Source organism: Megalopta genalis, chromosome 9, assembly GCF_051020955.1.
Source record: "Megalopta genalis isolate 19385.01 chromosome 9, iyMegGena1_principal, whole genome shotgun sequence".
In the NCBI taxonomy this organism is placed as follows: domain Eukaryota; kingdom Metazoa; phylum Arthropoda; class Insecta; order Hymenoptera; family Halictidae; genus Megalopta; species Megalopta genalis.
In genome coordinates this window covers 18,764,490-18,782,494 of record NC_135021.1, presented here as the reverse complement: position 1 = coordinate 18,782,494, position 18,005 = coordinate 18,764,490, and the positions used below count along the sequence as shown (strand labels likewise).

Below are 18,005 nucleotides of genomic sequence, written 5' to 3'. Positions count from 1 at the left end.
TCTCCACGATGTTAATTATTATATATCAATTATCATTATATGTTAATAATCATATATTATTATCATTATATGTTAATAATCATATATTATTATCATTATATGTTAATAATCATTCAACAGTCGTCATTTTCGTGAATGTCATCAATGACTTGACACATTACTTTTCAAAAATTTATTATATATATTATTTCGCGTCGCGCTCAACGTTATCGACAGTTTACGTATCGACAGTGTGCCTCGACAGGCACGTTAGCAAGAAGCGAATATTCTGTATATTTCATTTCTACTAAGAACACTGAATATTATTTAGACACAATAATTGTATACGATGCGAACATTTTAACGTTGGGAAAATAGTATTTTCGAAGCATGTACTAAAGAAATCCGATATAAAGTGTAATTATTTTTATGGGCGATTAAGCAATTGTTTCTACTAATTACAGAATTAATGATGGGACACATATCGGTAACGATGGGAATGGTAATGGGGCTTCTGAAGAGCCATTTTTTTTGGTGACAAAATGTATTTTGTATTTTGTTGTATTTTTGTTATATTTTTGTTGTGTTTTTGTTGTATTTTTAGCTATGTAACATAATGCATTCAATGTCCAGACTGCGCCTATACCTCGTTTGCGCTAATAGAATGGACGTCGAATCTACAACTCCTATACCTCGTCCGTGTCTGCAGATTCTTTCGCCGCGTCGATAATTGAAAACGTGTATCTGCGGTCGCGCGTCAGATGTCGCCACGTAACCAAATATCGCGGACGCGTTCAGCATCGACGCGTTGACGCAATCGTCGACGACGTGTATAAATTATTACAACTTAAACTCTAAATACGAATTACATAAGAAATTGCCAGTGAACGTATAAAAATAATTTCAAGAAGTCGTACTTCGTACGCTACTTTCCGCAATGATTCGTCCGCGAGAGGTTCGTAAAAACAAATAATAAATCCAGGAATATAATTTAAAACGAACTCGCTTAAATATTTGTAAACGAAGTGAAGTTAGTGCGATTAAGCGAACTGACGTTGACGATGAAGTTGGCGCGACACAGTGATTTAAGAAACATTGAACAAACACGTAGTGTTGCTACCAGTGTTTCCCTGTTTCCTTGGAAAATATACTTTATCGATTTAATTTTGTTTGCGCATCTATTCGAACGCGTTGCTACGAAACGTTTCTTCAGTCCACGTTCTGTGCTTCTTCTAGTGTAATTGTCAGTGAGTAAGTCCTAGTTTTTCTACTAATGCTTGTATCTTTTAACCTCGACGTAGGTTTCAATATTCTAATATCTTAATAGTCTCTGCAACTTGCATGTGTTATTTGGCGTGAAATGAAGAATTATAAATTTTATTATTTTCATTCTGCTACATTATAATATCGAACTAGCAGAACAGTGTAATATTAACAGTGTAATATTTTAAAACAAAACTCGCGATGAGCTATCAATGTTATTTTATTTTATATTAATTTCGCCGCCTTTTCGAATGTTTTTGGTAAATAGCGATTAAAAAATACAACATAATATCTATTATATAAGAAAATATAATGATCGAAATAAAATCTCGTAAGGTTAAACTAAATTCCACCTGTCAAAGTTCGCTTCGAATAATCGCGGAACGCGACTAAAGTTCCGAAAATCGTCGCGTACCGACGATTAACCGGAATCGTGTAATTCCGGATTTCCCGAGCGTGCAAACAATAAAATTGGATTTAGCAACCCTCGCGACCACGTACGTGGCGCGGGCACACGACACCCTCCGGAGGAGGGGTGGGGGTGAGTTTTCAGAAGGTGGACAGAAGCACACGCTCTCTCTTCTGGGGGCTGCGGAGATCAAAGACGCCCTACGGGTAATTCCGTAGTTTCTACACGTGACATATTGGGTAGAAATTGACGGCGACAGCCGACGTTGTTACAACGCGGCTACGAAACTTTGATCATTCCACCTGTGGGACTTGTTCCGACTTATGAATATTATGACCAGACGCGAGATCGGTCCTCGTTTTCGCTTCTGTGATTACGCTGCTCCGAAGATTACGCTCGATAATTCGCTAACGAACGTATCGAATTTCTTCGAACGTTATTAAGGGTTGGCAGCGAAGTAATTTCGGTATTTCAAGGTTAGATGAAACTCAATTTTTTTTCTCTGCGTAAGAAATGAATTTTGGGCGGTCGAATATTTTTTATTCGGGTCGATGAAATCTTTTTGGTAACTTCTGAAGTTGTGAACAATGCTATAAGGATTTTGTTTGTTATTGTAGTGACCTAAAGTAGTGTCGAGCAAAGCACACAAAGCTGGAGACAATAAAATTAGAATCTTAATGAAAGAGTGACAATGCAAACGTAACGCTGTCTATGTTTAAATCTAATTTCTAATATCTAATTTCTAATATCTAATATCTAATTTCTAATATCTAATATCTAATATCTAATATCTAATATCTAATATCCAATTTCTTTCTAATATTCTAATTTCTTCTTAATATTCTAATATTCTAATATTCTAATAAATATTCTAATGTTCTAATATTCTAATATACTAATATTCTGATATACTAATATTCTAATAAGTATTCTAATATTCTAATATTCTAATATCTTAATATCCTAATATTTCAATATAATATATGAATATTATATTCTCATATTCTAATATTCTAATATACTAATACTAATACTAATATAATATGTAATATATAATATATACTAAAAAATACTATACTAATATAATATATATAATATATATAATATACTAATACTAGTACTAATATTCTAATATTCTAATATTCTAATATACTAATATTCTAATATTCTAATATTCTAATATACTAATATTCTAATATTCTATATCTAGTATCTAATATCTAGTATTTAATATCTATCTAGTATCTAGTATCTAGTATTTAAAATCTAGTATCTAGTATCTAGTATTTAATATCTAGTATCTAGTATCTAGTATCTAGCATCTAGTATCCAATATCCAATATCCAATATCCAATATCTAACATCCAACATCTAACATCTATTTTCTAATATCTAATATTCTAATATCTAATTTCTTTCTAACATTCTAACATCTACTTTCGCGTAACCCGATCTTGTCGAAACCAAAACAATGGTTTCAAAAAAGCTATTTCAACGGAAAGAAAGAATAAACAAACCTACAAGAAAGAGGCGTTTCCAGGTAAAAAAGAAGGAAAGAAAGAAAGAAAAGAAGCAAAGGTCATTGTCTGTCGTCGGGAAAAAAAGGGAACGGCAGAAGGGCGAGAAGTTGAATCGGCGATCCGCATAGCTAACGCCACGATCATAGATCATTCTATTGTTGCGAAGGGGGTGTGTGTGTATATATACATTATAACAGGGGCATAATGGCGCACCGATGTGTACACACAACGGGGGGACGACAGAGGCTACACAGAATGTGCGGTGTTTGGTCTCCATTAATATCGGATCGACTGCATGGTGTTACTGCTGGCCATCTCTTGTATCTCTCGCGCTTCGTACCTTTCTTTTTTTTTATGGGGGCCATATGTCTCTTGTGTATCGCGTCCCAGCGCGGGCTACTCATTTGTCAGCATGCAATCTGGCATTGTCGCGATTTGATGCCGGCAATCAAAACACGTTACAGGCGACTTTCCCGTTGAGATCGTGCTCGGTATGCTTTCGCTTGAAAATATGCGAAAAATGTGTAAACAATATGTACGAAAAATGGCATGCAAAGATGAAGAAATTTTTCGAAATCGGTTAAAATTGTACGTATTCGTATATATATATATGAAAATTATTGTAAAATTATACTTTATTATTATATTATATATATTAAACATAATATATATATATATATATATATATATATATATTATATTATTATATATTATTATATTATCGAGTATTATATATATGAATCTTTCTTAGTCGCAGCAGAATACAGACTAAACAAAAACACCCGTTTTATAGTTTCCAACCTAATATAATAATATAATAATAAAATAGCATAATAATATAATAATGTAATAATATAGTAATGAAATAGCATAATAATATAATAATGTAATAATATAGTAATAAAATAGCATAATAATATAATAATGTAATAATATAGTAATATAATAATATAATAATATAATATAACAATATAATAGTGTAGTAATATAATAATAATAAAATAATAAAATAATATAGCAATATAATAATAAAATAATATAATAATATAATAAATTGGTTGGAAAAGCAGCCGCCGAGTGAAAGGAGTTCACGCACTGTCGAGCCTTAAATGGGCGAAACGACGAAGACAATCGTTCTAGAAAGAGAAGTGGATGGTTCGATCGTCGAAAGGCTAAGAAACGAGGGGGATCCCCACAGTGTATAATATCAATGGTCGGCCGGCTGGGTGGCGATGATCGTATCACATTAGCATCGGAGCGTTCTATGAGCGACTACCACCACCACCGCCGGTTCTGCAACCGCGCGTTTCTATGCGCGCTTCGGACCCCAGCTTACGTATATATTATAAGCTGGAAGTGTCACCCTAACTGCGGTGCCTCGGGTGTAAAATAAACGATACCTAATTATACGCGTCCCGTCTCTGCGTGAACGCTGTGAACGCGCGCGCGCGCAACCCACCCCTCCGAGCAAGTGCGCGCGAAGGTGGCCTGTGCTGCCTTAATGGGATTACTAAATTATAATTTAGATTGATTGTCCGTGAACGTTTTCTTTGGCGCGCAGAACCGGTTGTTCGAAAACCGATGCGTCAAAAACCGCGAGTCTCCGCAATAGGGGAGACTTTTCGTGGAGTTTTGTCTTTTGGACGATTTTCAAATTTAGCTAATAATGGGCGAATATAAATTATTGCATGCTTTTCTATTGTTTGTCTCGATTCCTTGAGAGAATGGGATTTTTGAACGATTTTTGGAAAGAATGATACACTTTGGAACATGATGTCGATGTTTCTGGCGTTGACTGTACAGTAATGTCTCTCTAATTGACGCTATAATTTGGGAAGCGGAGATACTATTATTCAAGCCTCGCTTCTCGTTTTTATAATTGTCGACAATTCGCGACTATAAAAACGAACCGCAAGGCTCGAACAATCGTATCTCGTCTTCTCCAAAATTCCCCATTCTCCTGGACAATCTCGGCGTCAATTGGAGAGACCACTACCATAGTTGTTCGTCCACGAAAAAAAGCAAGCACCAGCACAGCGGAAAAGCTTCGCGCGGTAACTACTAAAATAACACAGTGCGCGCTCGTCATTCGGCAACATATTTTAACGAAAAATTCCTTCGTGGATCCCGAATTTACAGGGCCGTTCGTAAATCATAACAGATGGGGGGAGGCAACGTCACGTCGCGTCCTCTAACAAAATTTTTGCCCGAAAACGCATTGTTATACAGCTCACGGAGGAGTCGCAGAATTCGTCGAGGTGAAGCAGAGAAGCGAAGGGATGGCGCAGGCGCGCAAGAAAGAGAGAGAGAGAGAATACGAGAGAGACAGAGAGAGAGAGAATGCGAGAGAGATAGAGAGAGAGAGAGAGAGAGAATGCGAGAGAGATAGATAGATAGATAGATAGATAGATAGAGAGAGAGAGAGAGAGAGAGAGAGAAAGAGAGAGAGAGAGAGAGAGAGAGAGAGAGAACGAGAGAGCGGGGGTCGCGGAAGAGGGTTGGACGTTATTGTTACGCGAGGGATGTGCCTGGTTGGGTCTGTGTTCGCGCGTGTAGCCAGAGTTGGCTGCCTTTCTCTCATACATATTCATCAAACGCTAATTAATCATCGCCAGGCACACCCACTGCAGCACCCACCCTCGTGGCAGCGAGCGGGCCGGACGGGCAAAAAAAAAAAATACGAGATCCGCGACACGGATTCTCTCTCTCTCTCTCTCTCTCTCTCTCGCCTCTACTACATTCACCGACGCGCATCCAGATGTCGAAGCCGACGGGGCGCGCGGCGAGATTTTTAAATGCAATTGACAACACCGAAAGCGATCGCGACGGCTAACAAAAAATTATGTTCCTCGCGTATATTTCTGTTCGCCTGGATTACGGGAGGACTGCTGCTGGGCTGCGGGGATCGCGAGACGGAACATTTTGACGCGTTCCCTTTGATTTTCTGCGATTCGAATTCGTTTTTGTTTTTTTTCCATTAACAATATTTGAGGTTAGAGAGAGAGCGAACGTTGAATAGTTTAATGCCATTGGCTGTGAGCAATGTTGGGCAAATATGTTATTCGGAATACCGAATGAAATAGTAACTAATAAGTTATTCATTATATGTATTATGTTAGTATATTTTTATATTATATTATATTTATATTATATTCATCCGTATATATCATATTTATATTCATATTATATTATTATATTACATTCATTTATATATATATATATATATATATATATATATATATATATATATCATATTATATATATTATTGTATTTATATTATATTCATCTATATACATCATATATTAATCACATTATATTTGTAGTATATATATTATTATATTATATTATTATAATATATAATATATAATATTATTATTTATATAATTTATATAAATATAAATATTTATACGATATATTATCATTTTTTTGTCTTCTTCAGCTTTGATAGTTGACAAGTTCAGGTTTTAACAAGACTTTCTTACTTTTTTCGTCATTCCAAGTAAACTAAAAATTAAGAAAATGCATTTCAATTATCGTCTCGTGGATCAGTCCTTCTATCATCTACAGAAAAGAAAAAAGACAAAAAGAAACGAATTCAACTCATTTAGTACAGTCTGTAAAGAAAGTAATCGCCTTTAAAAATGTATCCGAACGCTTTTCCTCGAGCTACCGTATTTTCGAGAACACGAGAAACACACAGCGAGGGAAACAAAACTTTACTGTTCACACAGTATATTCCAATATGCCTATTATTATTATTATTATATATATATTATTATTATATTATATTATTATATATATTATTATTATATTATATTATTATATATATTATTATTATATTATATTATTATATATATTATTATATTATTATATTAATTGTCGCTATTATTATTATAATTATTATTATATATTCCAAAATTGCCATTTTCCGGTCACGCACGCCGCCTCCAGAAATACTCGCGCAGTCAATTTTAGGCGAATCCCGGACCGTACCGTGATATCGCGCATTGTTTCCCGGTGGACGTCAACGTTTTTTCATCGATATCCATCAGAAACAGTGGGTCTCTGGCGTTTGTATCGCCGCGAAATATCATCTCCGGATGCCGGGAGGGTGGTGGAGGGGAGTGGGTGTGGGGGGAGGGGGAGGTTTAGATTCCGCCAAAACGCGAGGCTGAAAGGCTGCCGCGCGCGCGGATTGTTCGCGCTGCTCCGAGAACAATGCAAACAATGGCGGGGACGTAGCTGCTGCGGTGAGACCCGGCTTACGCGGTGAATACAATTACATTATGAACTCGATTACCATTTAAATGGAAACAAACGTGAAATGCTAAAATACACCGATGACTCTCCTCCTCTCCTCTCCTCTCCGCACCTCGCACCCCCGCACCCACGCCGACGCTTGGCGAACTCGCGGCGCCAGTCCACTCTGCGACACACGCGAAAATGTGCAACCACCGCCGTTTCGGGTTCTCGATCATCGGTATGCAAATTGCGTTTCACGTGCGGGGCTGGGGGAGGGTGCGCACCATCTCGTTCGCCATCGGCCAGCCACCCTCTCCTTTGCCACCACCTTGAAAACCGTCGGCCGCGAGACGTTTTGGACGGAGCGGCAGGGCTTCTCGATGGAGAATTTAGTTATTCTCTTGGAGAATAATGTAATTATTTGGTTTGGGGGAATTCTTCACGACGAATTATTTATATCATGTTGTATAATTAATATAGTATGTAATATATAATTGTATAACATAGTATAATATAATAATATTATATTATAATATATATATTAATATTATATTATATATCTTGTTATATATTATAATTATATATATATATAATTGTATAATATTGTATATTATATAAATATACAATTATATATATAATGAGATAATAATAGTATAATATAAAATATAATATTATATTATATTATATATATATTAATATTATAATATTATAATATTATATACATAACCTATATTATGTATATATTATGTATATATATATGTTATGAGAAAAAAAACAGATTTCTATATCAAGAATATTTTCGTGTGAAATTTGCGGCGTCGTTTTCCTCTCCCCGTTCACCCTCCCCCCCTGCCCCTTCGTTTCGCCAAGCGCCAGAGAGAAAGAGAAAGACTTTCCGTTGAACGTGTCCGCGTTCAGCAGCACCCCAATTCTAATTATTATACATTTAATTTCCTAATGAACCGTATCGGAGGACCGGATCGATGGAACGGCGTGTGCTCGTGCACTGATTTCACGGGCCACCTGTCGCACTGCTGTCGCGCACTCCCCATTGGTTTCGCCGAATTGGTCACGCAGGGTGTAAGACATTATTCTACACGAAGGGTCAGGGGATGATAGGTCGATGAAGACACAAGTTTTTCTCAGGCCGTGCGCGCGCGTATCGCTCGCCGTGAATTTCATTGCTAATCGTTGGACTGTGTGGATTTCACGTGTTCGTGGCAAAAGTGAGCGAACGAAATTTTGTACGAGACAGTGACGCTAATAAAAAAAGTATTTAACAAATTATGTATGACAAATATATGTAATTGTTATTATATTATTTAAACTATATATATTTTATATAATATAGTCATATAATATAATATAATATTATAATACTGTATAATACAATATAATACAATATAATTCAATATAATATAATATTATAGTTCAATATATTACAATGTAATACAATATAATAAAATATAATATAATATTATAACACAATATTATAATACAATATAATACTATATTATAATCTAATATAATTCAATATAATATAATATTATAGTACAATATGTAATACAATATAATATAATATTATAACACAATATTATAATACAATATGATACAACATAATATAATATAATACAAAATAATACAAAATAATATAATATATTATAATAGGAATTAGGTTTAACCGGCGAGAACGATAAAAATAGACACGTATAAGTTAATTGTAATAAATTAATAACCAACTGACGAAAGCTACGTATTCCATGCATTTATCATAAAAATTCATAGAAGAAACACAGCTCAGCAATGACACCAGAATTCAAAAACATTGTTACCTTATTTACAGTTAACCAAAACCCTGAAACAGAGATAGCAAATACATTAATATTTCATCGATTCCGAAATAATGCAATAATATTCTTAAATGCTTCAATTGCCTTTTTAATTCTCGATCTAGTTTGCAAAAATAAAATAATAATCGTTAAACCGCGGAAACACCGACGTTTCCCATCGCGAAATGACCGGCTTCCATATAGAGCAGTATTCTTTCCGATTTCCCTTGAAATCCTAATCCCGTAAGATCCTCCGGCCGATATATCGACATCAGTAATGGAATCGTGCATTCAAATGGACATCGTTTCCCACCGAGTGTAGGAGGCAGGTCGCGGAGAGCAATGCCGGGGATGATATTGCCAATATTTGGTTGGATTCTGGTGCGAATGTGCAGGGTGTATATACCAAGGGTGTGCTCTCGCACCCCCTTAAGCGCGAGGCACGGGGGTCGGAGGATTGGTGTATGTTAGACGCGCGCCGATTACCATTTGAATGTATCTACCCCCGGTCAGCCTTTGTCAACCCTCCTGTGACAGTGACCGCACCTATCTATCCTACAAAGGATCCGTTCTCTTCGCCCTTCTCTTTCTTTTCTCTATCTCCGTATGGCCGCCGACGCTCCTTCGGCCGCGACATATATAATTGCATATTTATATTATATATTATATTATATAATTATGTTAATTACATAATATAATATAATAATACTATATAATATATTTTATACTATTATATAATATAATAATACTATATAATATATTTTATACTATTATATAATATAATAATACTATATAATATATTTTATACTATTATATTATATATATTGTTATATATACAACATATATAATAATACAATATGCAATATACAATATACAATATACGATATATAGAATATCTAATATATAGAATATACAATATACAATATGCAATATATAGAATATCTAATATATAGAATATACAATATACAATATATACAATAATAACAATATATATTATGTTATATATATTGTTATCTATAACATACTTGCATACACATGTACGAACACAGTTCCAATAATATTATCCTTCCACCATTAAATATTAGTCACTAATACTATACATTTTTCTTTCATGAAACCACAACTGAAGAAGAATAAATGTTAAAAGAATAAAGAATACAATATTTTTCTTATATCAAATAGAAGAAATAACAGATTTCGTTCTTTCCATTTCTCAGTTGTGCTTTTCCAAAGGAAAAATCTGCAACAATAACAACAAACATATAACAAAAATCGTACCAAAATAATCGCTGAACCCTCGTTCATTTTTTATTAAATTCTTCACGCCATACCCACGAAATCCCTAAAAAAAAAGAAACCCATTTACATTATTATATTAACCTTCGCAAAATTGAACCATCGATCGAGTAAAAAATTATTAAAAAATTACGATCGACCTCTGATAAAATTCGCGAGCTTAAATTTCAATATAAATATTGTAAACATGTAACTCAAAGTTCAAAAAAAGAAACAAAAGAAGAAGCTTTCGCATACGCGTGTGGAACATCAACGACACCCCGAGGACCACCCTTCGCATAGTTCGCGATCGTTTGATAAGTTAATCCGCCGTTCTTCCATGTAAACGTCTACTTATCTCGCCGGTCGTAATTATCGGAGATCAGGTCGTCGGTACAATTATCTCGTAAAACGCTTGGCAAGGCTTTGCCCGGCCGTATCCGGTATTCACGGATAAATCTGTGATTCGCGATCGTTGTTGATTCAATGCGAGCAACGCCGCACGTGCGCCGATGTGGACGTACGCAAAGCTCCCGCAACCCGAACTTCAGCACGCGCCTCGATTATGCGATTACGCGATTACGCGTGTCGGCCTACGGTATCACGGTTACGGGGGTGCTGAAGGAGGTGTGACGCCTCGTGGATGATACCGCGCGCCCGCGCAATCGCGCGGAACATTCTTTCATTAACGACGAAACCGGGTCTCGCTCTATTTTCCATGAAACGCATCTGAAACGCCTCGAAGGAAATTTCGAACGGTCGGTTATTATTATTATTATTATTCTATCGAATTTGCGTTATCAATAGTTAGGTTTTAACCTTTAAAATAGTTAAAGTTAACTCTTAGGTTAGGTTAGGTTATCAATAGTTAGGTTTTAACCTTTAAAATAGTTAAATTTAACTTTTAGGTTAGGTTAGGTTATCAATAGTTAGGTTTTAACCTTTAAAATAGTTAAATTTAACTTTTAGGTTAGGTTAGGTTATCAATAGTTAGGTTTTAACCTTTAAAATAGTTAAATTTAACTTTTAGGTTAGGTTAGGTTATCAATAGTTAGGTTTTAACCTTTAAAATAGTTAAATTTAACTTTTAGGTTAGGTTAGGTTACGATGAAGAACGTTCGCAATAGGGAACGGTTGTGTTTTTATTTAAAGAACACCCGTCCCAAAATTGTCTCGCAATCTGAAAGTAGGGGATTTCTGAGGTCATTTGAAGCAACTTCTTCCTTTACAAAAATTTTCTCCGAGACACCGTTCACGAGTGATTAACGAAAAACAGTGACCAATGAGAGGCGAGCTCGGCTGGCGCGAGGCGATCGAGCCAATGAGCGGAACTGGGCTTCGCGCGCTGGTTGGCTGGGCCGCCTCGCGTCAGCCGTACTCGATTCTTATTGGTCACTGTTTTTCGTTGATAACTCGTTAACGGTGCCTCGGAGAACATTTTTGTAAAGGAAGAAGTTGCTTCGGATGATCCGCGGAACCCGCCATTTCCGGATTGCGAGACATTTTTGGGACACCCTGTAGACTGTTGTAAATCGATGCGAAGACAAAAGAAGTGTGAAACAACGCATACGAAGACGATTATTTGGTTCGAACGATGAGCGAGTGAGCTACTAGAGCAGGCCACCATAGTGGCGCGTCGTGCCCAAAAGGTTAATAATGAAACGAGACATCTTTGTTTCAGTTTATTTAGGAGAGTACGTGCGTGTAAATGCAACGATAAAGAGAGATAGTCGTATATGTCTGAAATCAACATGTGCATATCGATTGAAACTTGAAGTGACACTATCGGAGAGAACTTTCCGGTAGACCTAATACCTTCGCCTGTGAACCGGGCCCAGCGGCAAGAATATAGGGGCTGGTAGAGAGGAGTGATACACAGAACAGCGTCGGCACGAGCCGACACGTGGCGGCCCAGCTTTATACAAACAGCATTATGCACGCTCGTGCTAACATAAATTACTGCGGGTTTAATATTGGACGTCGACGTTGGCCGTGGCCGACCGCCTCCTGAGCAAAACACAGTTAAATGCGGGGAACGAGTCACACTATTCGGCCCGTCGATGCCGCCTGCTTCCTTCGATTCTTCCCGATTTCAGGTGTCCTCCTATTTAACGTCCTGCGTCCTATTAACTGGCGGTGGGGAGGGGGGAAACTTCGTTTAACGTTGAAAGCCTTGGAATTTATATTATTATTTTTTGTCCGCTGAGATTACAAGATTAACAATTTATTTAACGAAGCGAAGGGGTTAAATTTCAATTGAATTATACAAATGAGTCGTCGATATTTATTAAACTATTTAATTATTATTTATTATAATTTTTTGTTATTATCATTTAATTATATTATCTTATTATAATTTTTATTACACTATTTAGTATGTAAATTGTCAGTCTTCGTTAATAATTACAACGAGGAAAGCGACGAGATTATGTCGAGGTTATTAAAAACATACCCTATAATGTTCTTTACGTTGAAAAATGGAAGGGGGTAGTTTTAGGGCATATGTTGCCCTAAGTCTTGCATAGCAAATATTTAAAAAAATACGAAATTCATAAAATAGCAAATATTTAGTCACAAGTTCAAATAATTAGAATTTTATTTTGAAATATAATATTATATTTTAAAATATAAATATAGTATTATACAATATATAACATCTCTCAAAATATTATATTCCAAAATATAAATATATATATATATATATATATATATATATATATATATATATATATATATATAGTATTATACAATATATAATATCTCTCAAAATATTATATTATATTTTAAAATATAAATATATATATAGTATTACATAATATATAATATATATCTCTTAAAATATAATTGATCTCATATTAAACATCTAAGCTGCATCGAGCTCGGCCCAAGCATCATGTCTACGATCATGCGATCGAACATACTAAACGAATCGCCGCGGCGAGAAAGAACGAAGAATTTAATCGGCGCATCGAGCAGGATACAAACAGCTGACTGACTGACTACTCGAATGTAAATGAAGACGGAGGGCAGAGAGAGAGAGAGAGAGAGAGAGAGAGAGAGAGAGAGAGAGAGAGAGAGAGAGAGAGAGAGAAGGAGAGAAAGAGAGTATAGCCGGTGCATGAATGGCGGTTATTCGAAGGAAAGTCCCGGTTCGGTTTAAATTTCACAATAAGCTCTTTCACGGCTGGTGAACGTGAAACCGCTTGTAAGCGACTTCGGGGAGGCTTGCGAGACGCCCTTGGGAAGTCGTCGTCTGCCTGTGGCCCGGACTGTAAAGGCGAGAACGAACGAAAGGAGGGAACGGAACGGGTTCGATAAGTGGACACCCCGCGGTGAATGACGGGATGCAGACCGCGTCGCCGCACGGTCTTACACGCCGTGAATTAAAGCCGGCGCACTCTCGCCTATACGGCCTATGAATGGATCCAGATCATCGGAGAAACGAAATTCTTCCACGTTCGAGAATCTTCTTTCGAGTGCGTCCGACAAAGAGAGTGCGGCCCCGCGTGTCTTATTCGTCCGAGTGAAACGGAAGCGTTGGCCGGATGTTAATCCTTCGATTCGAATTTTCAAGATTTTTTGGGGGAAAGGATGATATATCGTTGCCACAGAGATACTACTTTAAAGTTTCTCAAGTGTTCACATATTTTCTGTTTGTACAGTGGTGTGTGTGTGTGTAATTGTATTATATTATTATATGATTTATATATAATATGTATAATATATAATAATATAATTATAAATATATTATAATTATATATATAATAATATATACTATTCTATATATTATTACTACTATATACTACTAATATGTACTATACTATACTAATAATACTAATAATAAAATTAATATTAAAATTACAAATAAAATACTATATATTATTATACTATACTATACTATATATATATATATATTATTAGTATAGTATAGTATATATAACAAAGGAAATATTATTTATTATTATTAATTGATTTATTATTGAATTAATTATATTTAGATTATAATTAAAGAATTATTAAAAGAATATTTATATATAATAATAATAATAATAATAATAATAATAACAATAATAATAATAATAATAATAATAACAACAACAATAATAATAATAATAATAATAATAATAATAATAATAATAATAATAATAATAATAATAATAAGCAACGAAGTTGAATCTTTTTCTTGACTCGACTGTAACGACGCAATTCTCGTTTCCCATTATCGATAGCAACGAATATTTCGACTGCCTTCAAGCTACCCTCGACTCGATCGATTTCTATATCGTTTTTACACGCAACACAGAGGTTATGTCGTTGCTTTTACTTTATAAAATTTTTTGATCGTCTCGAAGGAATTCAAGAAGCGACCTGCGACAATTGCATCATGGAGGCAGACGAAGTCCATTATGTCCGGAATCCTTATCCTCTGCCGGATATAACTCGCGAAGGAGAATGGACGCGACGACCGGTTCTCGGTAAAAATGTTTATCCGCAAGACAAGAGTTGGACCGCCAATTTGAAACCTTACGAACGGCTTTTTGCGCATCACACGTTGAACAGCATCAGAAAGGATGCCAGATTAGTGAGAACGAAGGTAAGTTGTCCTACTTTTTGACACATTTTTTTTCATATTTTACAGCGTAGTTAATATACAGGGTATGCCAAAATTATGGTATTTCCTGGAAATTAGAGATTCCTGAGGTTATTCGAAGCAACTTTTTCCTTTACAAAAATTTTCTCCGAGGCACCGTTTACGAGTTATTGACGGAAAAACGCTGACCAATGAGAGGCAAGCTAGGTTGGGGCGCGGCGGCCGAGCCAACGAGCGCGCTCGCTTCTCATTGGTCAGTGTTTTTCGTGAATAATTCGTCAACGATGCATCGGAGAAAATTTTTGTAAAGGAAAAAGTTGCTTCGAATAACCTCAGGAATCTCTAATTTCCAAGAAATACCATAATTACGGGACATCCTGTATATAAAAATTGCTACACTATTTTTTAAAAGAATTTTCACGTTATTCAAGCTTAAATAGAAGTCATATATATTATATTATATTATATTTAACTTAACATAATTTATATTATATTTTGCAACTGTATTTTAGTTGCATTCAATTCGTGTGACCTGTGTGTTAAATTGTCTTTCAGGTACCGAACGATGCTCTCGATTTGACGCTTTCAACGATCTACGTTCACAGTAAAGACACTTTGGTACCAAAAGTGTATGTTCCAATGCAACCGGAAGCCCTGGGGAAGAAGACGTGGCGCGTTTTAAAAAATAAAATCGAAGTAAATTATTTACTACGTTGTCGGACTTACTCGTCGCTAACAATTTTAGAAAAATATCATTCGAGATATTAATCGTTAATTTTAGTTACCTGAGATATTTCTTGGTAGACTGTTTATAAATAATAATTTGTATAATTATATATATAATATAATAATTATAATATAATATATAATATTAATTATATATTATATATTATTATATATAATATAATATCAATTTAATATCAATATAATATAATATAATATAATATAATATAATATAATACCAATATAGTACCAATATAATACCAATATAATATCAATATAATATCAATATATATATATTGTATTTTTATTAAACGTACAGTATGCGTCAGGGTTGGTTTCTCTTTTTTATTTTATATATTTTTTATATAAATTATATAAATGTTATATATTTTTATTATATTAAATATCATATTATTATATATTCATTATAATATTATATTATTATATTATTATATATTCCATCGAGATGGCAAAATAGATCTAAACGTTTGGTAACTAATACATTGTTCTCGAATTACTTTCAGGTATACCAGACACCGACGGTGCCAGGCGCGGAAGAAAAGGATCCTGTTTCGTCGTTGCTGAGCCACTGTTATCGTGGCCCGCTGCCAGAGCGAAGAGTTCATCCGAGCAGCGTGAAATTAAATATCACCGGGCCGCACTCGGTTCAATCTAATCCCGGATACAGTCGCAAAATCGACGGAACTTTTTACGGTATTTAAACACGGATCTGCGCAATGTTTGAAATGGTAACTCGGCCGGCGAAGCTAAGCCAACAATCCTATTTGAGGAAAATTAAATCAACGATTTTATGATTATCATTCACAGCGTGGATCGACACTTTTATGTGTTTATAGAGTCACAGGCCATCGATTTGCGATCGTTTCATCGAGATCGCAAAATTGCTTTCGCGGAGACACGATTTTTTCATTATTATTATTATTATTTTTATAGATATTAAGTACTCTAGGCTAGAGCATTTGGGAATTGTGAAATTATAACGTTTATACTTATATGTTATTTAGTATCGAATCGTATTGTACACGTTGCTCTGAATTTATGGAAAATTGAAACGTTCTTGTAAAATAAAAAAAAGAAGAGAAATTGAGCATCCTATATTAAGTTTTGTACGAACCCTGTAGTTTATATATAAATGTGAAATATATTGTACAGTTTTACACGAATATCACTTACATGATATCGCTTGTTTCAATTATACAGCGTTTCCATTCGATGCGAGTGGTTTTATTTGATGAATGTGAGATATAAATTGCTCGCTCTCTCTCTCTCTCTCTCTCTCTCTCTCTCTCTCTCTCTTACGGAAACTTCTCTATTATTATAGTATTATTATATACTATTATTATTATTATTATTACTATTATTATATACTATTAGCACTATTATTACTATTATTATATACCATTATTACTGTTATTATATACTATTATTACTATTATTATATACCAATATTACTGTTATTATATACTATTATTGCTATTATTATATACTATTAGTACTATTATTACTATATATATATAAGCAGCGTGATAAATTTTTTCCTTCATAATTTCCCGTCGAAATTAATTACGCGCCGAGGTCACGGACTCGTGAATTCGCAACGACGGTTGAAAATCTTCCATTTCGTTAACGGATCTCCGAACGAAGGAGACCGTAAAAAAGTAAATTAAATAAGAATTAAATACAAATAAAACCGTTCAGCCAAGTAATTGGCTGGTTACCTCGCTCGTTACCCGCGCGGACGGTCTGAGATCGTTCTTGCTACCCTTACGCTCACCCCGGCACAGTTTTCCGTGCCGCCCCAACCGGGAAAGAAAAAGCATCCACGTCGATAGACGTTCGACGCGATGTAATTCACGAAAGAATTTATGCGACTCTCGCTCTGCCCACGATCGACGCTCGCTCAACGATGCAAATAATAATGCTCGCTGAACGAAAACTTATTTATCTGCGAAATATGAGGAAACCGGTTGTCTAATAATGTGAAAGGGATTGTTTCCATTCGGTTGTTCGTCCTTTTCTTATTATTAGACTTATATATATATAATATTAAATAATTATAACTATATTATTACTATATATTGTATTATATTGTTTTATATTGTATTATATTATATTATATAGTATTATAATATTGTATTATATTCTATTATAT

The 18,005-nt window shown here is 34.8% G+C and overlaps 1 protein-coding gene across 2 annotated transcripts; it reads left to right on the top strand.

Moving 5' to 3' along the window:
* The first annotated feature begins 102 nt into the window (after nucleotides 1-102).
* On the top strand, nucleotides 103-17,016 carry LOC117224701 (cilia- and flagella-associated protein 276). 2 transcript variants are annotated; one of them, XM_033477813.2, is made up of 4 exons: nucleotides 103-1,226; nucleotides 14,871-15,112; nucleotides 15,665-15,805; nucleotides 16,357-17,016. In XM_033477813.2, exons 2-4 carry the CDS (start codon nucleotides 14,903-14,905, stop codon nucleotides 16,552-16,554), a joined length of 549 nt encoding a protein of 182 aa, XP_033333704.1. In that variant the 5' UTR covers nucleotides 103-1,226; nucleotides 14,871-14,902; the 3' UTR covers nucleotides 16,555-17,016. The 2 variants fall into 2 exon arrangements, with proteins under 2 accessions (XP_033333704.1, XP_033333703.1); XM_033477812.2 differs by having other exon boundaries at nucleotides 103-1,230.
* The last annotated feature ends 989 nt before the right edge of the window (nucleotides 17,017-18,005 follow it).

Coding starts and splice junctions, on each gene's coding strand:
- LOC117224701 (XM_033477813.2), top strand. CDS start 14,903: ATGGAGGCAGACGAAGTCCATTATGTCCGGAATCCTTATCCTCTGCCG. Junction 15,113..15,664: donor CCAGATTAGTGAGAACGAAG/GTAAGTTGTCCT, acceptor ATTGTCTTTCAG/GTACCGAACGATGCTCTCGA. Junction 15,806..16,356: donor TTTTAAAAAATAAAATCGAA/GTAAATTATTTA, acceptor AATTACTTTCAG/GTATACCAGACACCGACGGT.